This window comes from Lissotriton vulgaris, chromosome 7 (genome assembly GCF_964263255.1).
Source record: "Lissotriton vulgaris chromosome 7, aLisVul1.2, whole genome shotgun sequence".
In the NCBI taxonomy this organism is placed as follows: domain Eukaryota; kingdom Metazoa; phylum Chordata; class Amphibia; order Caudata; family Salamandridae; genus Lissotriton; species Lissotriton vulgaris.
Genome location: NC_141695.1, coordinates 537141849 through 537168292, shown reverse-complemented (window position 1 = coordinate 537168292; position 26444 = coordinate 537141849). Strand labels below are relative to the sequence as shown.

The 26444-nt window shown below is 45.7% G+C and overlaps 1 protein-coding gene across 1 annotated transcript in view; it reads left to right on the top strand.

Moving 5' to 3' along the window:
- Positions 1 to 24693, top strand: part of TEKT3 (tektin 3) — a 122486-nt gene extending 97793 nt beyond the window's left edge. Inside the window, exons 6-8 of the mRNA XM_086930613.1 lie at positions 3678 to 3900; positions 22475 to 22629; positions 24295 to 24693. Coding sequence (XP_086786739.1) covers positions 3678 to 3900; positions 22475 to 22629; positions 24295 to 24511 — 595 coding nt within the window. The 3' untranslated portion in view covers positions 24512 to 24693. The remainder of the gene's footprint in view (positions 1 to 3677; positions 3901 to 22474; positions 22630 to 24294) is intronic.
- The last annotated feature ends 1751 nt before the right edge of the window (positions 24694 to 26444 follow it).

The window sequence follows — 26444 nt, the reverse complement described above, 5'->3', positions numbered from 1 at the left end:
TTCTTCATCACCACGAGCATTATCATGCGCCTGCAGAGCAACGGCCGATAAAAACGGGTTTCCTGTGGTCACATAAACGCCCTGCATATTAATAATATCCTTGGCGGCGTAACTGGTAAATTCCAGTATTTTTTGCACTTTCCATCGTGAAGACCCTTTTTTTAAAAATTGCTGGTTGACATCTGCGCAAAAGTTGTCAGACAATTGGACAACGCCCTTTGAGATCTCATTTCGAGCCATTAATGCGACTCCTTCCTTTTCCTCTCATGCCTGCTGTTCTCAGACCCTTCAAACTGTTGGCTGGTCTCACATTGGCTTCCACCACATAAGCAGTTCTTGAACTGTTCACATACCCACTAGGGGTGGTTCGAACTCGTGGAGATTCACTGTCATTTAGCACCAGTAGCACGAGCAGTGCTGAAAAACATTGCCAATGGCACCCACCTATGTGCGGAAGAGCGTGGCTATTCAAGATGATTTTGCTGCTGCTCGAGGAGAAAATCTACCCGTCTCAGCAAATCTATCCGAGAAGCAGACCTCTTACTGCGACCGCCACTACCTCTCGCCACTGCCTGTGTTAGAAAATGGCACATGGGGATGCCTGATCTTGCTTGCATTTCTGGAGCTTTGCGGGTACGTAACAATTCCACCACACAGCAACTGGCTTAATTTAGCCGGAACTCTACGCTTACTTCCACCAATTCTGTGAAACATTACACCTACCCCTCATGCCCATCTTGTCTAGGGGGGAAATTGAAGTGAAAGACAGCACATGTCAAACAATAGCGGCATCTGGGCGCACCCAAGAAGGATGTAAAATTGCTTTTACTTGAACAAAGATAACTTAACTCAAGGCTCTTAATTCCAAAACTCCAAACTAGTTTTCAGAAGTGTTTGAGAATGGTTCCAGACAATAAAGGAAGCTGCAAACACTCAAACAATGTTAGAATTAGAAGGACAAGTGGTTAGAGTGTGTGTTTAGAGACTGTTGAAGGCTTGATGGCTGAGGGGAGCTGGTAGTCAGAGACTGCTGCTCATGACTCAGTACTGTGAGCTGTTGGCTCAGAGTACATGACGTTAGTACAATGTTGCTAAGCATGACATAACTCTCGTGGAGTAGGTCTGAGACCAGGAGGACTTGATGCAAGGTATGGCAGCACACCCCCTGCGAAAGGCCACCTGCAGCACATTCTCAGGGTAGGGTGTGCACAAAATGGTCAAAGGCCGGAATACGTTAAGGAAGTTGGTGCACAACAAGCTCTGTGGTCAAGGGGTTTGGATGTGACCACCAGAGTGTGTTATGCCCCACCTCACCATCTTTAGTAGGCTCTGATGGTGCATGTAATAGCAATGAGTGTGGCCAAAGACCACATCATACGTCCAAGGCTGCTGCAGACAAATGAAAGTCATGCATTGCAGGGTCTATGGCCGTGAGAAGGTGGTGTAGGGCTTACCCTCAGCCAAACATTGCCACCAGACCTACACCACATGGTCACAGTCTGTGCATAGTAGGCTGTGGAAGTTCATGGAGTGAAGGGATAGCATTGAAAACACCACAAACTTCGTCCATGGATACAGCATCAGTGATAGCTGTGAGACCGGCGGGTCTGTGCTCGATCTGCCATATTGTAACGTGCCTGGGACGGGGTCCCGCAGGCCGAGGGAGAGTTCCTCTGATTGTCTGGGTGAAGAAGCTGGCACTGGGCCCGGGTCAGAGCTCGAGTTGGCTCTGGGGTGGAAACTCTAGCTGTAGGCTCACATCTCCAGGCTGCTGTGTCTTAAAGCACCAGGGACATGGTCCTGCAGGCCCTAGATGGGTTCCTATGGCTAGGAGAACAAGCACTGTACAGGCTCCAGGTCAGCTCCAGCAGGCTAGGGCTGAAGCCTCCATCCCTTGGCTCCATTCTCTGGGCTACCATTTTTCAAAGGGTCTCGCAGGCCTGAGGAGGGCTCCTGTGCCTGCCCCATCTAGGAAGCTTTGACTGGGCCCTGTCAGAGTTCCAGCAGGTGGAGGAGAAGTGGGGAAGCCTTCAGGTTTAGAGTCCCTCCTTCCTCAGTTCACTGTGTCACTTGGAGCCACAGGCCCTGGGATGCCTCTGCTTCCTACCCAGATTCAGAAGCTCTGGCCATGAGTGAGAGAGAGCTCTAGCTGGCCCAAGAGTGGATGCCACTGCACAGTGCACAGGACAGGGTCCTGTCTTCCCTGCCAGTCGGGGTTTAGAAGCTCTGACCTTACGCCAGATCAGAACTCGAGCGAGCTCTGTGGAGGAAGCTCCCAGCCCTTGGCTACATTTTCTGGCTCACCATATCACTTGGAGCCCAGGATGGGGCCCTATATGCTTGGGCAGAACGTTCCTGTTTGCACGGTTAAAAAGCTTTGACTTGTCCCTGGATCAAAGATCTGACAGGCCCTGGAGTAGAAGACTCTGAACCTGGGCTCCCCTCTGTGTCCCGCCTTGTCACCTGGAGCCAGGGACTGGGTCTTGGAGGCCCCGGAATGCCTCCGCTGCTTGTGCAGCTTCAAAAGCTGTCAGCAAGCCCCCTATAAGAGCTTATCCTGACCCGGGAGCCTTCGTGATGCCTTACAAGCATTTGTGATTCCTTACAATTGTTGGAAAATGCGCGTTTTCGAGATATTGGGGTAAAAAGTGACACCACACACACTTCTCAGCCTCTGGCTAAAGGGGTCGGAATTCCCCTTTAAAAATAGTGAAGAGACTCCTTACAACCATGTCTACTCCAGAGGTAGTTTGGATTTATGCCATGAGCATTTGGCTCCCGCCTCATGTGTAATGACCACCTTACGCTGGTAGTCATGGCTGCTGCATTTTCTGCTGTCCATAATTGACAAACCTCGAGCTGACGCGGCACCAAACTATTAACAAAGCACAACCTGTTCTTTTTTTTGTTACACACACACAAACGCTAAATATAAAATGCCTTCCTTAAGTCCTCTTGCTGTTATGCAAACAAAGCAAATCCTTGTGCTCTACCTCCAGATGTTTTTTACTATAATCATAAAGCCATACGTATTGTCTTTGTCAAACGGTTGCTCATTTTGGCAGCATTTGTTGATACCAGAAATAAGCACGTGTACACAGAGCGATTTATTTGTTGGAATTAGACATTTCCCTCTAGTTATAACTTTCACACTCCCCTCTGGTCAATAACTTTGTGCCAATATTAGGACAAACACATTTTCCTAGTGGATCAAAATAATAATAAGGTTAAGTTAGAACATAATTTGGAAACTATCTTGTACGATTCCTAGTGTTGTGTCATACGTTGGAAAATGTAAAATATAAAGTTGCAGGATTGTGTTTTATATTGATCGGAAGTTCTTGATAAATAGAGAAATCGTCAGGTGAGTGATAACCACATTCGCCGCAGAACGCGGGTGTGCTCAAAAGCAGTTGGCGATTCCACAACTCGTGTTGCCTTGGGGTATCTACGACTTATGAACTGAGTAAATGAAAGAGAACTTTAGTTTATTTGTGTTGGATCTGAAATCACACTGTAGCTCCTGTTTGTAAATAGACTGGAAGGCAATCACAATTTCCTGCCCAAAAATATGAGCTTGAAGGCGACTACGCCCCACCTGAAGGATTAAATGGTGGCTGAGCCTTCTAGGCTTGTGAGTAGTTTTCTCAGTATGACCCTCTGTTTTCTTTTCCCAGGATCTCGGTGCCAGAGTCCTGGGCCAAGTTCTCAGATGACAACATCCTCCGATCCCAGAGTGAGCGGGCTGCCTCCGCCAAACTCCGCGAGGACGCGGAGACTATGCTCAACGTGACTTCCAATGAGATGTGGAGTCAGTTCAATGCTGTCAACGTCGCCTTCACCAACCGCATCTCTGAGACAGCAGATGCCAAGAACAAGCTGCAGTGTCATCTCGCCAAGGTGAGCTTGAGGGATCAAGTTTATATGTGTGGGGTGTGTGCACGAGAGCTGAAGAGATGCTACTTGGCAGATATGGTGGAACATGACTACATGCCACCAATGGGATATTGTTTACAGTTCTGGGATTTCCTTTTACGAACCATTGTCGCCTGAAATGTTATCCCTGTTAGTTCATTAAACGTGAATCAAGATTTCTAATCCCATAGGATGTTCAATGGATCCAGACATGGGTTTAGGACCATAGTGTATCACTCTCAGGGTATTATCTGGTCCCTTGCTTCCAGATCGTTAAAGATGGACATTGGAATTTGCAACCCATAATAACCCATTCTCTTCCCCTCCACTTTACCTCACTACCATCCTACAGCTTTTTACTCATGTCCTGGGGAAATTATCTTAGACTCGCAACTTCTCTGGTTCCTTATTGGTGCTCAGGAAATGTATTTGAAGAACACGAATGACATCGCAACAGAAAACAATAGCTTCTGCTGCTAGTTGAGAGGGCCACCTAGTAAAAGTACTGAACCAACCTGCAAGTGGAATTAGGGGAATTCTCAGGATCTTACAATTTAAAAAAAAGGCATGAGTCCATTGCCTGAGGTCTTCACAGGCAGAGCAAAAACGAAACAGGAGAAACACTGTTAAATCTCTTGCAGTTACACGGATATCATATGCCAAAAAATGAATATTGCATACCATAACAGAGTTAGTGTGAGGCTCCTCATTCCATACACAGGGTAGTCTTGGTTTCACATTTAAAATCCCATTATACAGTTCCTGACAAGCATTTGCTTCGACAAAAAAGGTTGTTGCGTAGGCTTAGCTTTGTAAAATTACTATAAAGTAGTTAAAACCTACAGAACTTGTGTTCCCTCTCTTTAGGAATTATGAATGCAGAACAGCCATATTGTCCTGCTTCCCCAAAAGGAGGCAGTCAGCAGCAGCCTTTTAGGGGGGGTCAAAGAGTACAGGCAGGCTCTGAATAAGAACCTTAATGGATTTGTGGTGACAGTCACATTGAACAGTTCCCACTGGCCCCCTGTTTGAGAGATATCTGTAGGAGATCATGGGATGACAAAGGCAATGCCAGAGGCAAGGCCTATTAAGTACCATATTACAGCACCTCCCCAGGGTTTGTGGCGCAAGAGGAGACGCTGTGCTCGCAGCTGACTCTCAGTACTAAAATATAACAATGATACAAGGATTTTCACTATTCAAAATAACATTATACTTGTTGGACCCCTCCCCTTACTCTTGACAAGTGATTGGCAAAGCCTGTCTTTTGACTTTGTCAATGCATGTTTTATTTTGAGATTTCTTTTAATACTTTAGTACAACTTTATTGTTGCTGGAGCTGTCAGGGCGTTGCCAATCAAAAAAGAGACATAATTGGCTAAATGCTAAAAAGTTTTGGGGCCCAAAAAGCAAAGCTTACTGTAGTAGTCCCTGGCATTGAATGGAACCACTTTTTGACCGAATGTGCTTGCTCTTGTAAAAGAGAAGAATGAGTCACTCAGAATGAAGTTAGCCAATGGCTGAAGTGGGCAGACCCATTGCCCAATGCTGTATTCTGTAGTGGGTCAGCACAAAAATGTGAATAACACATGAACAAACCAATGGATGAAGAGGGCTTGCTGGAAGTCCTTAGCAGTATGTTTTTATATATAATTTTAGTAAAGGAAACGCATGATGTCTTGCAAAGGAGGGATACTGGTACGATCTAACGGGAGGAGTCAGGGGGCAGTGAGTCAATCACAGTGACCCTGCTGGTCCATGCCCACAGTGGTATTGATTCTGGCAGCAGGGCCAGGCAATGGAACAAGTTGCTGCGCCGTGCTCCACCTGTCAGTCAAATAGCTGCCCATCAGACGGATGCCTCAAAATACACAGCATACAACATTGTGTGCTCAAAGTGGCCAATGAGCTTGCTTATTAGCTGAGTGTCTTCTATTGCACCTGAACTAGTCACTTTCTTCAGACAAAGTTGTTCACCAATGGACGAGGTCTGTCCTTGGGCAGTCAACGATTCTTAGTCAGTATTCTGTATGGATTTTTTGTTTACCATTGATGTCCCACACACCCCAATACTAATGCACTCCCGTTGTGGACATTGCTGTCCAGGATGGGTAAGCTGTGCAGGCAAAGGTTCCTCCCTGTGGTCGGGAAGTCAACCGCACCATAACACATTTAATAGTACACAACAAACTCGTACAGTTGGTGCTAGAACTACAAATAACAGTAGCATGTTTAATAATAAATAAGTGTTAGTTATAAAACCCAAACAAACCCAAAAGGTGCTACCACCTTCTAGAGCCTAGAAAAGACACTATATGTTTTAATAGTGCTTTCCTGTTAGGCACTATATTTTTAAAGGGAAGCCTTATCACCAAGGTTATCTAGTCAAGATGCGTTGTTTGATGTTCTCCATAACCTTCTGGACTATTTGTGTTTACTCTAATGTTTGCAGATAATATAGTTAATGGGACAGAGCTGTCAGACAGAAAGACACAATGTCACAAGTTTGCTATGATATGTTTGGCCCTCTCTTTTAGTGTTCTGTGGCTCCAGGTATAAACTGGACAGACTGGTGGTGTGAGACTAAGTAGATGAGTTTCTGGTTAAAAAGTACCAATCATATTGTGATCATTTACCAAATAACAAGGTTCACACACAAATAAAATAAAATTGCAAATGAAGATGCCGCGATACTCAGTGTCCAATGCAGTTGGGGTTTCAGATCAGCATTAGCCCCTTTGAACGGGATACCAAAATGGATGGCATCCTCATTCACAATTTCTTTTTACATGTCTGTGACACTTGTTTATGCACACCAATTGTTTTCACATCTTGAAAGTTCTACGTAGACATGTGTTGTTGCAAATCAGCTCATGCTATGACATCCTTATAGGGTATCAGAACTAGAGGGTCGAATAGTGAGGGCGCCCCCTCCTCTGTGGGCAACCACTTCAAGCAAGAACTCAACAAGTCTTAAATGTGAACTAGAAAATGGACTTACGGTTGGACTGCAATTTCAGCTCACAATATCTACAGATCTGGGATAACTGGCAAGATGGTTCATATAGTTCCAGAATCCAGGCAACTAGTTGCAAACATGACCATTGCAGTCAAAAGGGCCAATTGGCCTGCAAGGGGGCCGAAACAGGAATGCTTTGGGTTAAGTATGAAGTAGGCCTACCACAGTTGCAAGCAGAGAAGCGCTTTTCCAGTTCATCAACCTGAGAGGCGACAATCTTCAATTCCCCCAATTCCTTCAGTGAGTATTGCAAGATGAGCTCTCTGAAACAAGTAACTCCTAGGGACATCCACACAGATCTTCAGTCTGCTGGGACATGTCCAAGTCTTGCTGTCAATCAAGGACTGCCTCTTTGCCACAACAACCTTTTTTTTGGCACTTACAGAGCAAGGATTTCACCTAGCCGTATGGAAGTGCGACACCCACAAAGGTTCTGTTCTTATTAAATGTATATCAGAACTCATTTGAGCCGAGGAGTGTCGCCCCACAAGCCCCAGAGCTGAAAAATAAAATGGATGTAAAGTATATTTATTACCGTTTTATTTTTCATCAACCGGTTCTGAACTCACTGCCAGGACGGGGCGGGGCTAGTGTTGCCCAGTGGCAGCATTAGCGAAATGTGCATGTCTCCTTGGCTTAGTCAGCTGGCTTAGATAGAATGCAGGTCTCCAGTTGTCTTAGGAGTGCTGAGAGAGGCCGCTTTATCCAAGCCCGGTGCTGTTTTCATGCTGTGAAAGTAGCACCAAGATTGTGCAGTTTCCTGAATCGGGAGCTTCCTGGAAGACACCCGAGGGAGGAGGACATCGTGCTACGAAGGTAAGTGAATGAATTGTATTATTTTTAGTGTGCCCCCGCCTCACCACACTTGGTACATGCCAGCACGACATTAGCGTGACATGTTACCTCAAAGTCAATCTGCAGTTTAAGTTACTGGCTTTGGAAACACTTGCAAGGAAAATGAACAAAACATAGAAGAAGCAGCTCTACTTGACCTTTATCACTGGCTTATCACGCTGTACATCGTCAGAGTAACAAGTAGTCAAGAATTACTTAGGGATGGGTAATATTGTAATGCCTGTACACTCATGCGAAATTGTTAAAGGTTCAAAATGTCACTACATGAGGGGAAGCCTCTGTACTACTGTGTGTGCGAAGCCCTCGTATCTGAGCACCTTGACGCTTGCCCAAACAGCCAAGAAGACCTGAAACCACCAGTTTAGCCTCCCGCCCCCCGCAGCCTGACTCCGTTGCCAGCTGGAGCCGCTAGCCGTGGGGAGCGCGGTCGAAGGCGGGAAAACTACACTTCCCAGCACCCAGTGCGGCGCACGCCGCGTCATCTGCGCGCCCGGAGGCGCTGAAATAGCGTGAGACCCCGGTCGAGGGGGGGAATCCTCTGTACTACTGTGTGTGCGAAGCCCTCGTATCTGAGCACCTTGACGCTTGCCCAAACAGCCAAGAAGACCTGAAACCACCAGTTTAGCCTCCCGCCCCCCGCAGCCTGACTCCGTTGCCAGCTGGAGCCGCTAGCCGTGGGGAGCGCGGTTGAAGGCGGGAAAACTACACTTCCCAGCACCCAGTGCGGCGCACGCCGCGTCATCTGCGCGCCCGGAGGCGCTGAAATAGCGTGAGACCCCGGTTGAGGGGGGGAATCCTCTGTACTACTGTGTGTGCGAAGCCCTCGTATCTGAGCACCTTGACGCTTGCCCAAACAGCCAAGAAGACCTGAAACCACCAGTTTAGCCTCCCGCCCCCCGCAGCCTGACTCCGTTGCCAGCTGGAGCCGCTAGCCGTGGGGAGCGCGGTCGAAGGCGGGAAAACTACACTTCCCAGCACCCAGTGCGGCGCACGCCGCGTCATCTGCGCGCCCGGAGGCGCTGAAATAGCGTGAGACCCCGGTCGAGGGGGGGAATCCTCTGTACTACTGTGTGTGCGAAGCCCTCGTATCTGAGCACCTTGACGCTTGCCCAAACAGCCAAGAAGACCTGAAACCACCAGTTTAGCCTCCCGCCCCCCGCAGCCTGACTCCGTTGCCAGCTGGAGCCGCTAGCCGTGGGGAGCGCGGTCGAAGGCGGGAAAACTACACTTCCCAGCACCCAGTGCGGCGCACGCCGCGTCATCTGCGCGCCCGGAGGCGCTGAAATAGCATGAGACCCCGGTCGAGGGGGGGAATCCTTTGTACTACTGTGTGTGCGAAGCCCTCGTATCTGAGCACCTTGACGCTTGCCCAAAAAGCCAAGAAGACCTGAAACCACCAGTTTAGCCTCCCGCCCCCCGCAGCCTGACTCCGTTGCCAGCTGGAGCCGCTAGCCGTGGGGAGCGCGGTCGAAGGCGGGAAAACTACACTTCCCAGCACCCAGTGCGGCGCACGCCGCGTCATCTGCGCGCCCGGAGGCGCTGAAATAGCGTGAGACCCCCGTCTCGCGGGACGCGAGCGGGACGCCGGGCGAAGCCCGGGCCAAGGGCGGGCCCGTTTAATCCCGTTCAAGCCCGGGTAAGACTGGACTGGGTTAACCCTTTGACATTTTATTTTATTTAACGTAGTGGTTCTACAGTAATATCAACATCTAGGTGTTGTTTCATTGTATTCATTTACTGTGCCCTCTTTGAATCTGTTACAATGTCACCCAGAATCACTAGAAATACCAAGCTTACACATGCTGCTCAGGTCATAGGGCCAATTGACCAATTCATCGCCAAGGCGAACGATGCTATCAACCAAGGAGTTCTCCTTTTAGAAAGGAGGGTCTCGCAGGACTTAGCGGCAGCAAGACGTTCCTCACTGGGACTACTCGCATCCGCCGTAACCCCTCAACGTACTCTCGTCTCTGGCACACTACAAGAGACCCCAACGGTCCCTGGGACTGTAGACTTGTCCGTGTCTATTGATCTATCCACAACTCAAATATCTCAAACCTCTGTATCCCATCTCCCCCCATCACTTGAGCGAACCCCGATCCTGTTTATAAACCCCCCAGATGAGGACATTCCATCCCCCTCCACGAGGGGCCAGAGAGAAGGTGCTGTCCCGAAAAAAAGCAAGGGAAAAAGAAAAGGAAATAAGAACTCCCCTCAAAATACTAGCAATACACGACAGGATCCTCTGATACAATCAGATAAAAATTCTTCCTCTTCAGCAGCTTTAAACCACTCGGCCACGCCCCAACAGCCGATTGATATTCCTGCTCCAGAAATCATAAACCTTTCATCTGACACTCATAACCTGTTCCCGAGTGGCAATATGTGCACTAGGCAGGACGTAGTTACTCATGATACCAATCTGCTAACTTCAATTGAGGCCCTAATAAAGCAACACCTTCAACCTTTCATGGTATCACTAGCTAAAATTGAAAAATCTTTAGCCACACTATCTTCTGATCTTAAACCCAAGAAAAACTTACTTCCTATGCACCCACTTCCTGCAGCTCCAACCTGTAATCCAAAACAAAAAGCTGCTGGGGGAATAAATCTTACACAAGCACACAAAGCACCAAAAGCGGTTAACGCTTTAACGGTGGTCCAACAAAAAATAGTGACCCAACAAAAATCAGTAAATACAATACATGCTAATTCGCAGCAATTATTAGTCAATACACCTGCAAACAAGCCTACTACCTCTGCTTCTTCTTCCCTTCCTGTTCCATCTGTACCAGAGGGCCAATCTACCAACCATCCACCCACCCCAATTCCAGCAAAGACACCAGCCCCTAAAAAGACGACTGTACCCAACAAGACACCTGCTACAAAGAACGCAGCATATAATACCAGGCGCAATGGTGCACGCCCAGCTTATCTTCCACCAGAAGCAACGCCCTACGTCATTATTATGACTGGGGTCCCAGAGTTACATACTAACTCCGACGAGCCCGGATGGTCCCTAAAAAACAAGGTGCTTCACTGGTTGTCACTGAATCGTCCACTTCCCCCCTACGCAAACAACAGAGTTGTATCAGTCCGTAGAGTTCCGTGGGTAGGGAAGGAGCCAAAACTGATCCCAGGGGACTGTATAATAATAAACTTTGAAGACCCCCAAACCGTGGAACTCATTTCCTCATGGGGGCCTCAAACTTCCCCTGAAGGAATTTCAACAAAAAGATTAGCTTTCTTCTACCCACCAGCCAAGTCCCTACTACCAGGACACGAATGGAACTGGACTCAGGTTGGCAACTGGAACAATAAAACGAACTGGTCAACATGGCAAGGACAAGGAGGCAGGGAAACTACGTCATTCCCGGATTGGAGGGGTGTCTCCACCTACAACAGGTTTGACTGCCTGGAGATGGTGGACTGACCATCAACAGTCCAGGGACTGGAAAATGAGATCACACCTCTATCCGATCTACCATCCTCAACCCTAGCAAATCTCCCTCAATCCCGAAGTCCGCAGGCTAGAATGATGCTCTTACCTCCCACAGTAGACACAACTGCAATAGATATAAATAATACTGAGGCGGAAGGTTCTCACCAACCAGTCCCGTCCCGGTGTACCATTAATGCAATCAACGCTACTAACCCCAACAATGGTGTTTCTTTATTTTCCCCCCTTAACAACGTCAATCGTGCATCCTTGGATCCACCTGCACAGATAAGAAGCCCTGTACCTATTAATGAAACAGAGTCGTTCCAGCTAGTATCAATATTGTTCTGGAACGTGGCAGGTCTCCGAACTAAGATCTTATCTACTCCTTGGTTGGACTTTGTTACCACACACCAGATAATCTGTTTGCAAGAGACTTGGACAATCGATCCACTGCACATACAGGGTTACCTAACGTTTCATACACCGGCCTGCCCATCAACTCATGGTAGACCGATGGGGGGCCTTGTTATATATATTTCAAACAAACTTGAAGTAAGAAAAACTTTTATAAAATGTGCTACCCCGAATTACCAAATTCTTTTGATTATTTTTAAAAACGGTACATCATACAGCATAGTTAATTTTTATAATAATCTATCTCCGATAGACTGTACGAAAACTGTCAGAAATTACCATGTCTATAAGCGAACAACGCGCTAATCATTCACCCACACTGTGTAATGTAATATGGGGTGGTGATTTCAATGTACAACTGTGCCCAAAATATAGGACAACTGATTGTGGCCTTTCAGACGAAAACGACTGCCCACTGACACATTTTATTCACTCCCCGGTAGGAGATTCCATTAACGAAAGTTTAATGTTTTTAGAACTGTTCTATGCCAACGAACTTGTCGACCCCCAGTGGAATTCAAACCTACTTTCCACGGTAGGGGCTGCTTTAGTATTATAGATTTTATTTTGTGTTCATATTCTTTAAAGGGTACGCTTTTTCAGTTTACTACAGGAACAGAAGTATCTGGTGACCATTTTTCCAACAGCATTGTACTGAAGTTATTTACTAATATTCATCACCCTACACTGAAGAGTTTACTGACTCAAAATGCATTAATTATGGACAGAACCAATGGTTATTCGGTGAAATGGTCCCGGGTAGACCCCCAAATAACAACAACTAAAATTGTAACCAAAGCACTCCCCTGGATAAATTCCTGCCTTGATGAGGATTCTACCCCTGAGCAAATCATTTCCAGTTTTGGGGAAATCCTCAAAACTATCCAGAGTGAACTAGTCCGAACCCACAAATCAGGTACCCATCCAGGTCCAAAATGGTTCAACACGGCATGTCGAAAAGCATTAAACGCCCTAAAGAAAGAACTCCATAATCCAGTCAGAGACAACGCCAAAATAGCTAAGTTAAGATCTGAATATAAGCAGGCCCAAATTAGATGTAAAAAAGAGATCAAGGAAAAACTATGGGCACAGCTACATGAGAGCTGCCAAACAAAGGACAGCTCTCAGTTCTGGCAAGTTGTAAAATCTCCTTTCTTGCTTGAGGCCAATTCCCATCAATACCTAGATGTAGCAGTGTCCGCGGACGAGTGGGTGACTCACTTTTCTAAGATCTTTAGTGATCTCCCCTCGGACAGTGCGGCACAACTCAATCAAGAACCTAGATCCCCAAGAAAAGGAGTGTACCCAATTGATCTATCCTTTACCCTGGGGGAGGTTATAAGCGCACTATCCTCCTCAAAAACTGGAAAGGCTCCTGGCCCGGACGGCGTCCCATTAGATATATTTGTCTCCAATATCGACCTATGGTCTCCAATTATCACCCAGCTAATGACAGCAGATCTTATCACTGGCCTTCTGGATTCTTGGTCTTCCTCCATACTTCTTCCTATTTTTAAAAAAGGGGATAGAAATGACCCTGCCTGCTACAGGCCCATCTCCCTCCTGGATTCATTGGGAAAAGTCGCGGGTCGCCTAATCCTTGACCGTTTGCAGGATTGGGCGGCAGAGAATAACATCATCACCGACCTCCAGTATGGATTCGGGGAGGGACTGGGCACTGTTGAACAGGCTTTAAATTTAGCACTTCTAATAGGAAAGTATGTGGGAGCCAAACGGGGAAACCTATACATGGTTTACGTCGACCTTAGTGCGGCGTTTGACTGTGTAATTCATGCCAAGCTATGGCCCATCCTGGAGAAATTGGGGGTTGACCCGCCGCTAATCAAATTCTTGCGCGAGCTTTATTCTGAAGCTTCGGCTCGCGTAAGGTTTGGAACAAGTGGCGAATTAACATCTTCCTTTCAAATAACACGTGGAGTTAGGCAGGGTTGCGTCCTGGCTCCCTTCTTGTTTAATTTATACACTAATGGTTTGGAAGCAGCCATGCTTGAAGGGAGCCAGGACCTACCTACCATTAACCATCGCCCTATCCCAGCATTGCTCTACGCTGATGATTCAGTTATCTTTGCTAGATCCCTGGTACAATTACAGAAGCAACTAGACAAATACTGCAACTATATGCTTTCCCTGGGGTTAAAGGTAAATAAGACCAAGACCTTTGTTATGAAAACGGGGCCCAAGGTGACAATCTCGAAGTATCTCTCTATCGAGCACTCAAAATTAGAACGAGTCAGGGAATACCCTTATTTGGGTATACTAATAGATGACCAGCTAACGTGGAAAAGGGCACTGGTAACTAGAAAACTGCTATACCAGCGTGCTACATCTGCCCTAATTTCATTTTCTAGAAAACTGGGTAAGCCATCTCCCCCCGCACTACTTAAAATCCACCAAGCTAAGTGCCAGAGCATTGCTACATATGGGGCTGGCGTATGGGGTTATGTAAATACGGCCGAACTCCAAAAAATTCAAAATGGCTTCGTAAAATATCTGTTGGCCCTTCCCCAGAGTGCCCCCACATACGGATGCCATACCGAGCTTGGGATTGACTACCTAGCTGATTACATCAAATGTCAACCAATGCTCCTATGGCATCGTATCTGGTCTAAGCCTGAATGTCACCTTACTCGGGCCCTGATCTCGGACTGCCTGGGGCTGTCCTCTTGGAAAAAGATCCCATGGTTGGCTTACGTTGTCAACTTCTTGGAAGATTTGGATCTTAACCAATACGTAACAGAGCCGTCATTAATCAGTGAGCTAAGTAGAAAAACCTTTAAGTGCCATTGTCTTAACCATCTTAGGGAACTTCGTTTGAGCGGCGAATTACCCAAGCAATCAAATGCCCACGTTATGATGGTACAAGTTTCTCCAGGCTTACAGCCTTACCTCACTTATTATTTGACTAACTACGAAAAATACCTTATAACCAGGTTTCGTTTTAATTTGTTTTTCCGATTGATAACCTTCCCAAACCCATTAAATTGGTCCCACAATCTAGAGAAATGCCCATGCGATAAGGTCTCATCCCAATCCACCTTGCATGTAGCTTTTTTCTGCTATTATTACGCCATACCCCGCAAACGCTGGGTTTTGCCCGTGTTGCGTCAGATGGGGTTGAGGACCTGTCGACCAGCGCTTCTTGCATTGCAACAGCCAAATTCACAACACGAGGCTAAAAGCCTGGCAATGTATTTGAAATCATGTATAATAATACGCAAAACAATAAGGAACGAGGATCTAACACTTTGAAACATTGTGCTGGGTAGTTGACTGAAAGTGTATTTTTCCCTTCTGTTATTTTTTCTGTAACGTTATAGGCTTTTTTAAATTGTACTATAATATTGTAATAGCATTATTTGTTCCGCATTTATGTAAATATGTATTTTTAAAATTATGATGTACTTTTTATGGTTAACTAATTGTCTAACCGAATAAAAGAATTTGAACTGAACACTACATGAGGTGCAGTAGAATACACCAGCCCTCCTTCCCTTGAAAATGTCCTGCTCCAGGATGAACTTATAGGGGAACATCCTTGTGCAGGCAATCATAAAGAAAGCTGAGCGCTGTGCTGTCCTTGGTCCCCAATAAGACAAACCAGGGAGCGTGGCAGCTTAGTGATGGGGGTTTGCTAATGCAAGGTGCAGGGAGTGGTGGCACTGGGAGCAGGGCAAGGGGGCAAGTGCAGCTGAAAAACTTTGTGGGGGTGCTCACTGACTGGCAAACTTTGGTGTGGAGTTTGGGGGCTCCGAGCAGCAGTTGGGGCGATTCTGCATAAAAACAATCCCCCCAATGCCCTAAGCAGCCCTTTGGGACACTACCTGTTTGCCACTGCTGCTCAGGACTGCTAACCCTGTCCCTCTTGCTTTGTATGTCAATAGCTTTGCAGCTTTAAAACGTGTGCAAAGTTGTAAATCTACGGAATTCAAAGCATAGTCCAAGACAGATTTGATGTATATTTGAGCCGGACTGGTGCATCCTGAGAGATCCCATTGCAAGCAGAAAGGTACAATGGTGACTGGTGAAGAGAAAACCAATGATCACAGTAAATGGCTGTCATGTCCACCATATACAAAGGAAAGCAGGAAGCCCAACCATCTTGTGTAGTCGTACCTATGATTGCCTATATTCACATATTCTATCCAGGTTAAACACAGACATTTGCCATATATGGTTGCGCTTCTTGATTTGCTGAAGCCAACCCAGACTAAATGAAAACCTTATTGTTTGGGGGATCCCCATCCAGGATGGTTAGGAGCATGGCCCAATGGCGTTACCCCATAGCCCCATCCAACAGTAGTGGCTAGCAATTAGGGTATTACATTTGGGGCACAGATATAAACAGTGGTAAAAGCTTGTTTCATGATCTTCCTCATATTGAAGACGTATCTTCACCTGGTCCCATATGAGGCCCAAGTTACAGTGGTCAGGACAGTGATTCTTTCTAGGCTGGCTTATGCCAATGTCCTGTACCTGGGTCTATATCACACAAAAAGGAGGTATAAATGTGTTTTTCGGTAGTGCCAGGTGCTTTGTGAGAAAAAAACCAACGCCTGGGGTGGAGCAAAGGGGAGGGGAAGACAATACAAACAAAAAGTAGTAGGAACACCAAAAAATGTGCAACTGTGGAAATTAAAACCAGCTCAGATGTGATCCTGATACTATTTTTATTCCTGGACCACCCGGCCAGGGTTCAAAACATGAAGGATGGTGGTGAAAGGAGAAAGTTAGGATTACTTCACCCCTCCTTACTGCAAAGCTGTTGACATGTTTCTGCCGATTCGACTGATCCCACAGTGTTGGGTCACTCCGGCATTCATCAGGACCTTCAGGATTCCAAATATGATACCCTCAAACCCTAATTTCGGATTCACTGGGTTATTCCCTTCAAGATAGGGTTTCAGTAATTCACACTCCCAAGAACCGAGGTCCGTTAATCGATTGGCTTGAACAGGCAAGGACGTAGGAGCGGCTCCCTGTAGTTACACATTCGTCAAGGTGAGACCGTAGTCTGGCAACTGCCTTCTTCCCGTCGTTAAGTAGTTTTCTCACTTGCTCCCATATGAGACCCAAGTCACAGTGGTCAGGACATTGATTATTTCTAGTTTAGATTATGCCAGTGTCCTATACCTGGGTCTCACAAAATATCTGATCCATTGTTTACAAGTAATGCAGAACATGGTACTTTGCCTACTGTATAAAAAGCCAAAACATGTATTAGCATCATCATTTCGGGAGCGACTCCGCTGGCTGCCGGTTCATCAACAGAAAATGTATAAGGCACTGATGCTAACACATCAAGTCCTTCACAACAGGGGGCCTCGGTACCTTAATAAACGGATTAAGGAATACAGCCCAGTGAGGCTGCTGTGCTCCAGCAATGCTGGACTCATCACATGTCCTCGCTTACAGAGACAATAGAGGGGAGGCTCTCACTTTAAGATCAAACCGCCAGTTATGTGGAACCAATTGCCGGTTTAGCAGAGCTCTATATTGGAGGAAGTAAAATATCAAAAGGAATTTGAAACCACTTTTATTCAGACTTCAGCCATGTTAAGATTTCTGACAGTCTCTGCTTTGATTCCCTTCAGTGTCTAAAAAAAGCACTGAGAAACTCCTCTGAGTAGCTGTGCACTACGGAAGGTTCCTTCATCCATTCATTCATATATTTGCTATACTTAGACATGCAAGAAGATAGGTAAGCACCCCAGTTATGGGGGAATGGTCAGACCTTTAACAAGGGACGCCAGGCACAGCAGGGGTGCAGATAAAAACATCTGCATCCTGAGTATATTCAAGGTCCTCTAGGGCTTACTTTGTGCTGGTGGTTGTCGATTTGGGGCATCCAGCACTTACTTTTAGAGATCCACACTTATTTTTCTGCCTCAGACATTTATCAATAGCAACAGATGAAAAAACACATCAAGCCGAAAGATGGGTGAAGAGAAAGATGGAAAGGGAGTAAGCAGGAAACTGGAACCGAACGACTGCAGAGCTTTGCTTTTTGGTGGCCCATCATTTAATTGCACCCGCTGTGGGCTTCTGAGGAGAGCTTCGGGCACCAGCACTCATTCATTTACAAATTAGCCATTGTGGCCTTGCCAGCCAGTCACCTGATAGCATTGCAAGAAGGGGAGCAGCCGTCCTTACTATGGTCCATGCCTGCATTAACATCTCTTGTAGAAAAGCTGGGGACCCGCAGTGGGCTCACTGTTGGTCTAGTCTAGTGTAGTGGACGAAAAACATAGAACAGGCCAGATAAAAAACAGGGAGGAGAAAACACAGGTCTGACGCGCATGCCGAGGACTTCTACCCCAACGCCCCTTTGCAGGACATCTCAAGGGTTCTGAAGAACTGCATTGATATGCCATCCCAACTGCAACGTTCTGAACGGGATCTCGGTGCTAAATTGTCCACAGGAATAAGATCTGAGGGGTCGGCACCAAAATTGGGCTTAACAGAAAATAGCGATTCTCAGGTTAGAGACTCTGGTAAAGACATCGGGGGGATTGCGGGCAACCCCTCCTGCCGGAGTAGTAACCTATTAAGCTACTGCTAGTGCCCAGATGTGACATACTGACTGGTGTCTGCATCATTGATAATATCTTGATTTTCAGGTGATTATTCACAGAAAGCTATTATTGTTTAAAGACGAGAGACTAGTGCTGGTTTACTTCCTGCCTATTCATTATTTAATGTTCCAAAATAAACACGCGGAAAGGCAGGGTAGGGATTAGTTCTATAGTGGGGCCAAGTGGGACAATCATTTTTACCCCCTACAACCCATGACTGCCTCATTGCATTCTCTCACTACCACCCAGCAAAGTGCCCCATATCTCTTCAATCATATGTTATTGCAAAACGCAGCCCCCTCCTTCCCCCTCCCCGTTCCCCCCGCCCCCACACTCCCCTTTTGAGCTCAGCGCCCAGTGCGGCCGCACCGGTAGCACTGCTCTAAAGCCTGCCCTGCGGAAAGTACCTCTGCTTTAATAACTGTTTAGGTAAACAGGGGCGGGGCCACAGACTGCTTGCATTTAAGTGTCCACTTCTGCGCCTGGGGCACACGCTTTGCAGAAGTTTTATATTTGTTTTCTGAACTGCAAGACCCTCTGAAGCACGAGGTAACAGAGCAGGAACAAAAATCCCTTGCATTACTTTGTACGCTGAATGCTAGCAAAGAATTTGCATTTGACGCTGTATGTCATACAAATATGCGCAGCATACACATATGAATAATATAACATGGCTTCAAGTTTGGTGCGTTAGACACCGCAGTGCCAGACCTTGGTGGATTATGTACAAAGAGAGAGTGCACACGGGCAGGTGACATAGCCCACATGCATCAAACTCCCGTTTTGCGTTTCCAAATTTGCGAATTTTACCGAATCGCAAATATGGATTCGCAAAACGGGATGCATCATGGAAAGTGCAAAATATTTCCGATTCGGTAAAATTCGCAATTTTTACCGACTCGCAAATATTTTGTGACTTCAAAATTGCGAAGTCGCAATTCCCATTGATTCCTATGGGCCAAAAGGCCCATAGGAATCAATGGAAATTGCGAATGGCACTTAGAAAATTTCATGGGTGCAGGGGGGGTCCAAAGGACCCCCCCCTGCACCCCCGAAATGTAATTTGAAATGGATGTTTCACACACACATGTCCTAAGGACATGTGTGTCTGTAACATGACATCGTTTAAAATGTAAATTAGTACATTTTAAAAATGTTTCGCAATTTACCACGAGGGTCAACCTCGTGGTAATTTGCACTTCCAAACCTTGTTCTCGCAATTTCATTTCTGAATGATGCATTGCATTTAAGGAATCGCAAATTTGCGATTCCTTAAATGCATTCGCATTCTGGAAAGTCGCAAAATCAGCGAATTCCATTCAGAAATGATGATGCATCTGAAAAAGCACTTTTGCATTCGCAAACGGCCGATTTTAAGGAATCGCACCGTTTGCGAATGCAAAAGTGCTTGATGCATGTGGGCAATAGAATAGACGGAGGTGAAACAATTTGAGGCAGATTTACAAAGAATTCATGCCCCGCGGTGCAGCAAGGCAGGCTGCTGTTCTGGCGGAGCTGAAGAGCGCCATATCTACTAAGATGGTGCTCTTCCTGAGCTGGCGCGCTTGAGGCAGCCTAGAGCCCACGCAGGCATCCTTGCACCATGGTGCAAGAGTGCCTTTGTTATGGGCAGGATTGTTTTGAGCAGGAAAGGAAACCTTCCTGCACAAAAACAATCCTTAGAGGTCTATAACTCTTTCTATGTGTGCCTCAAAACTCAGCATACATAGAAAGAGGAAGCAACAAGGAATAATAAAGATATTTCTCCTTGTTACACTTCACTGGGGAAGGCATAGCACTTTGATCCATTCCCAGGTTTGCTATTCTATTATATATATGGATGCACAAAAATCCATGGGTGAATGTATGGGAACACCTATGCTCCAGCCATAGAAAGTCTTCCCAACATAAATAAGGCAAGGCAGCAATATCAACTGCCTTGCATTATTTTGTATACAGTAAACCATCCAAATGATTTTGCGCTGGATCTGTGTCACAAAAGTGACACAACCCGATGTGACATCATTGTAAATCTGCCCCTGAATAGCCTGAGACAAGTTGGAAACTGCCTAAAGGGGTAGACCGCAAATCAGGATTTGAATGCAGAGTAAGAACGCACATATACGAGTACAAAACAACTACTCATATTATTTGGATGTTGATTCACCAGGCAAAGTCACATCATGCACAGTGTATAATTTGTGCAAAAACAATAATTGCAGAGGGGTCCAAAGTCTTGTTTCCGAAGGACATTAGGCAGTAGGACAAGATAATAGTGTCAATATTGTTCCAGGTTCCTCAGTCTGTCTTGGAATGTCTGACTTGCCGTCTCCCACAACATAAAATTATAAGGGGCCTGTCATACATAGTTTATAATTTGCAGGACTTGATCTCGATCAGGATGTATAAAGTACTTGGAAAGGCGAAAAATATATGTTATGTATGTTACATGAGCAAACAGTTCAACAATACACATATACCTTATGCCCTTAATGTTGTCTGGATTTGCTCACCCAGTAAGCTTCTTCCAATCCCAGAGTTTTTGTTGGTGTTGGTGGCCGATAAATACCGTGGAGGCTCAGGGTAGAACAGTAGTTGTAAAGTAAACTAATATGATGTATATCCTTGAAAGGCAGAAAGAGAGTTGATTGGCCCATTCCATGTCACCGGTGAAATACTGTCTCCATCTTCAGGATAGCTACGGGTGAGCTGAGGTACTAGGATATGTAACTTCCCATCACTTCCCATGGTACCCATGTAGGGGGAGAGCCTCTAAATGAAGGGGCACCCAACGACTTCATAAGTACAGGACCCTGAGGCAAGTCTCAGCATGGGCATTCATCTCTGTGTCACCTTGGCAACAGAGTGATAGACCAATTGTCTCATTCTGTACCCAGTAGCTCTGCCTCAACAGAGATACCAAAACCCAGGGCCATCTGCAGCTATGGTGAAGGGGTGCTGCATTACCCAATCTTATGGAATGCCGCATTACTTCACTTGGAAACAAGGAATTAGCTGGGGAATTGGTAATTCCGGTACTGATTCTCCTGATTTCTTTTTTATTTTACCCTGGTATTTCACCTTGAGCCCTCACCTTCAGCAGGTGGAGCTTCCTGGTCAAACATCTGTGACTACTGAGTGGTATGGTAATTCGATAACTGTCGTCACAACCTTATTGTATTTGATATGGCAGGCCAATCAAACTATAGTGGCACACTAGCAAATGAACTGCATACAACCAGTCACTTAGAAGATCTTGCGCCTCAGAACAATGGGGAACGAAGGGGTCTACTGGCACTCCCCTCATTTCCATAAGGACTGGGTCTTTTTGTAGGAGTGGCTTTTGAGGTTCCAGGGAAAGTGGTCTCAAGGATGAATGGAGTGCAGGCCAAGCACTAACTTCGATAAGGCTGCCAGGGATAGGCTGCTGAGCAGTCTTGCCTCAGTATATAGGTATTTCGAGGTTCCCATGGACCCTAATGTAAGACTTGGAAATGGAATCCCTGCTTGCTGGTGATTAAATAAATGACAAGCAGGGGGGGGCGTTTGGGCCTCTACTGCACCTGCTGGCCTAATGATAGCACTGCTCCTGTCTTGGTACAGCGTCAAGTTATTCAGACATGTCCTAATACAATAGAGATAAAGCTACATCAGTTGCAGACAATCCCCTGCATAGTGTTTGGGTTCCAAAAGAGCATTCTAAAGAATCCTCGATTTGATGGCCTCTGGAGTTTGTTCCAAACCTGAGATATCTCAGGGTTCCTGAAAATTACAGATCCTCAAGGAACCCCACAAATCACCATTCTCTATCACCTTAGATTGAACCTTATTGTTCTGGATCCCAAAAGAACGACCTTTATCTTTACAATACGTGATAGTCGTACTCCGCATTTCATTGTGTGCTTCCCATTGTGTCCCATTGACTCCAATCTTTAGTGCGTCAAAGATTACAAAGCATTTAGTTTGCTTGGACCAGTTTTCTTGGCTCTGCATACATTTTCTTTGCTCTTTGTTTTTAGGGAGTACATTAGCTATGTCCTGTTGGTAAATACCTTGATGTTGATCCATTGACACATGTGCTTCTGTGTCATACTGGGTTTTGCTCCACCCAAGCTATCCCCTGGCAGTGTTCCTCCGCCCCCACACAATGATGGGTATGAGGGCTCATCGGCGTTATGTGACAGTTCTCTTAATTTATTATTATTTGACATTTTCCTCTTTTATGTTTAATCTCAGACTCTTCAAGAGATCTTCCAAACTGAAATGACCATCGAATCGATCAAGAAAGCAATTAAGGATAAGCAGGCACCCATGAGAGTGGCTCAAACTCGGCTAGATGAGCGCACAAGGCGTCCCAATGTGGAACTCTGCCGGGACCCTGCACAACTACGGTAAGGGCTAAACTTCAAATGATCCGACAGGTATGATGACACCAAATCAGGAATAACTGCCAATCAAGGGGCAGTCATAGATGGCAAAGGATCAAGTGTGGATTTGATCTACTTGCCAGGCATAGTTAAAAAAAAACACAGACGCAAATTATATGATTGACAGCCAACCAAATGGATGTGACTATTACCCAGAGTACAGGGATGTCGTATGCTAATGGCCTTATATTCCCATATCGTCCTCGCCATGTTATTTTCGCTCCATAGGTATTTTAGCCCACTTTTACTTCTACCTTATTTAAATATCTGTGGTCATTTTTGTAGCATCGATTAGTGCACCTAATAGTTTAGTACTAGCTATCTACCCCCTTAAATGACACCAGCTATTTGAACAATTAAACAACAAATGGACAGCTTTGTTTATTATTGAAATCCTTTCCTGTATCCTGGCCCCATGTTTATTTCCAGGTAATCAGCTACCAGAAAATGCCATTGTTTAATTTAATTTTTATCCCATGATTGGCATAGAGTGGAATATTAGAAACCCATCCCTAATGTTCTTGAGGTCTGACTGAAGTGCAGTGCATGTGCCTTAGTATGATCAGGGGATAATTTTGATGTCTTGCTAATGTCACACAGGTTCTGGGGTAAAGAGGGTACTGTGGGTGGGGTAAGCAGGGCACTGTCTGACTCTAGTATGTAGGGGCAAGCATACCCTGGGATTGGGGCCTTGTTGTCACTGTCTTCCAAGATATTCCTCTAATAATCCTGCTGTGAATCCTCCATTATGTTCCTAATTGTCTCCTCAGTTGGCAAACAACTGTGGTCAGGCATACGCAACTTAGTAGTGCTCGGAGCAGGGATCCCACTACCCTGTTTTAAAAAAAGAGTACAAGGCAGTCCAAGGACAGGTGATCTGGGAACACCAGGTACCAGGGACTGCCACTCAGCACTGTGGCGAGGACTTCCTTCCACTGCTTACCTTGCTTGATAATAACTTCCTTCTTCAGGCCCCGAACTCCTATGGAAATAGGATGGAGTATACCTGGTTGCGCTTCCACTACACTTCTATCATGTCTTTCTGCACTGCTGTGCTCTGCTCAGCGAGAGGGAGGGCCCAGTGTGCCTTCATGGTTTCATTGCTTGTGTCAGAGTAAGCAAAAGAGGCAATGTGGCTGTAGTACTGCAAGGGTCAGACTCAACTGGGGTGCAGTGTAGTCATCTCACTGGGGTCTTAGCTCTAGTTGGCAATTCTTGCTAGGAAAAAAGGTGATTGTTTGCCACTGTTTTGAGGGACACTGTTGGGGTCAGAGAGTACCAGTGTACCAATATGAGTGCCTTTCCAGTGCTAATTTAGGCAAGGAGTGGGTTGCTAGAGTCAACCAGTGAAAAGGCCAGCGTGGGTCCCTCATTAGGTTAGACAGAGTCCCAGATACCAACGAAATGCACTGAAAATCTAAGACAAAAATGTATTTGTGCTTGAGTGCCAGTGTAGGTCTACAGTGCCCTGAGTGCCTACATACTTGTCTTGCTGATGTCAGGTTACGCCCAAGTGCAGAGCGCTACCTTGGAGCGAGACCTTGCAAGTCATGTGGCGTGATGTTTGTCCCATTGCCTCAGACCTTGCTCACATCTTTCTCGCTCGCTTCCCCGGGCTTTGTCTTGCAGGTTGGTGAATGAGGTACATGAAATTGATGACACCATCCAGACATTGCAGCTGAGGCTGCGCGAAGCCGAGGACACCCTGCAGATGCTGGTCCACACCAAGGCCAACCTGGAGCACGACCTCTCCATCAAAGCCAACTCGCTCTTCATCGACCAGGAGAAGTGCATGGGCATGCGCAAGAGTTTCCCCAGCACCCCACGGCTAGTGGGGTACACATAGGCAGGCACTAAGCCAACTCGCATAACCCTAATAACATTCTTAAAGTGTGCTGCAATTACTTGGCCTCACTGTTTTAATGTCTCTTTATATTTTCCCTCCGTGTTGTGTTGACATGTGACTCCATTTTCCACTTTGAAAAAGTATAATTGATAGAAAAAATAAATATATCAGATTATATTTAAGACAGTCTGCTTGTCCTTTTCCGATATAAAATCCAGTGCAGGGACCTGTAGTTGTACAGTAAAAAAATAAAAATACACTTTGCTCAGGCTTCCATACCGCTTTACCCAGTGAAGCTTGGCCTCAGCTGCCCAAAACAATCAATTGTAAAATAAATGTATAGCCAAAGTGACAATAGCTCTGTACAAGGAGCAGAGCCACTTACATTTATTTTTTTGTGTGTTTTTATATAGCAGAGGTGTCAGAGCGCCTTACAATAGAGCAAAAGAATGTTACATGAGAAATTTTGAGTAACATGGTAGTAGGTGAAAATACATGTAGCTACTACAGTTACTCATGGTGAGAGTTACATATTTACAAACTACAAATTCATTACAAATTGCATATTTAGAAAAGTTAAAATGATTAGGGTTACATAAACGCATTTTACATATTTACAGAGCTGAAGCGTAAAGGTCGTTGTAGCTCTCAAGGGTTCTATGTAACAGGCAAGGTCACGCCATTAAATGAGAGGGTGTATGCCTGGTGGAGAGGCGGGCGAGGAGTGTTACTGAGAAAAATGTCCTTGGAAGAGAAGAGTTTCATGGTCCATTTTGAAGTTCTGGAAAGAGGTGATGGTGCAGAGGTTTGGAGCCAGTGAATTTCAAATTCTAGTCGCATTACCTGAAAAAGATTGTGCCATAAGTCTTTCCCTTTTAAAAGTTGGAGGATCGAGCAGAAGATTTTCAACATTTCTTGTAGGTCTAGAGCCACCTGATATCCCGATTTTCTTTCCAAGAAGCATAACAACTGATTGACTGCGTTCGTCACCATCTTCTTCATTCGGGTGAGTCTGACTGTAGCTTGCAGGAAAGGACTGGCGATTCTGCAACTCTAGCATTTTTCCGCCTGCTGCAGGCTGAGGGGCTCCAGTCAGAGAAAGATGGGCTACAGTAATCCAGCGATGCTGCCCCCATTCTATAGCCCCATGCAGTGAACAGCTGGGTGAATGTTTTTCTAGGGCTGATTTTGGTTACCAGTGTGCCTGGATTGTGGTTTACTAGCAATGATTTCAAAGCAGGCGAACGTGAGAGACCACTAACTATTTGCTCTTCCAACGCATTTCAGAAGGGTTCCTGTAATGACGAAACAGGAGGCAAGGTTTAACACGTATTAATTCTCATAGCAGCACCATCATCTATTAAACAAGTGCCCTTCCAACTGCCATGGACTGTTCACAGTATTCCATAATAGAGTGCTTGGAGAACGGACACGCGCACACACACAAAACCTATGACAGACAAGGGAAAACAACATAAAGAAAAACATATTGCTGAAACCAAAATGATAAACAATGTCAGTGAAAATAGCATACTGTATGTTTTCCCTTTATAGAATAGATCAATCCACAACATTATCCTTAAATCATAAGGAAGTTGCAGTATTTCTTCGGGAGCGACCTTCCCATTTGGGCATTTCCCTTTCACTTTATGCACATGTACTCGTGGGACAACCAGCATCAGAAATTCTACCTAATAATGCTTTATTACCCACATCATACAGAGTTCCATTCTGGGTACTGGCAGAACCATAGAATGTAGACTGAGAACATGACTCCTTGAAGTGGTGCTTGGATACCATAACCTACAGGTTAGGCAACAATTACACGTAAACCATCCCGCCACTGACCATTATCCAAAAAGGTGAAGTACTCCTCATTTTCACCACATTAATATTTTCATTATATTTGTCTCTGCTGAATCTCCTTCCAACA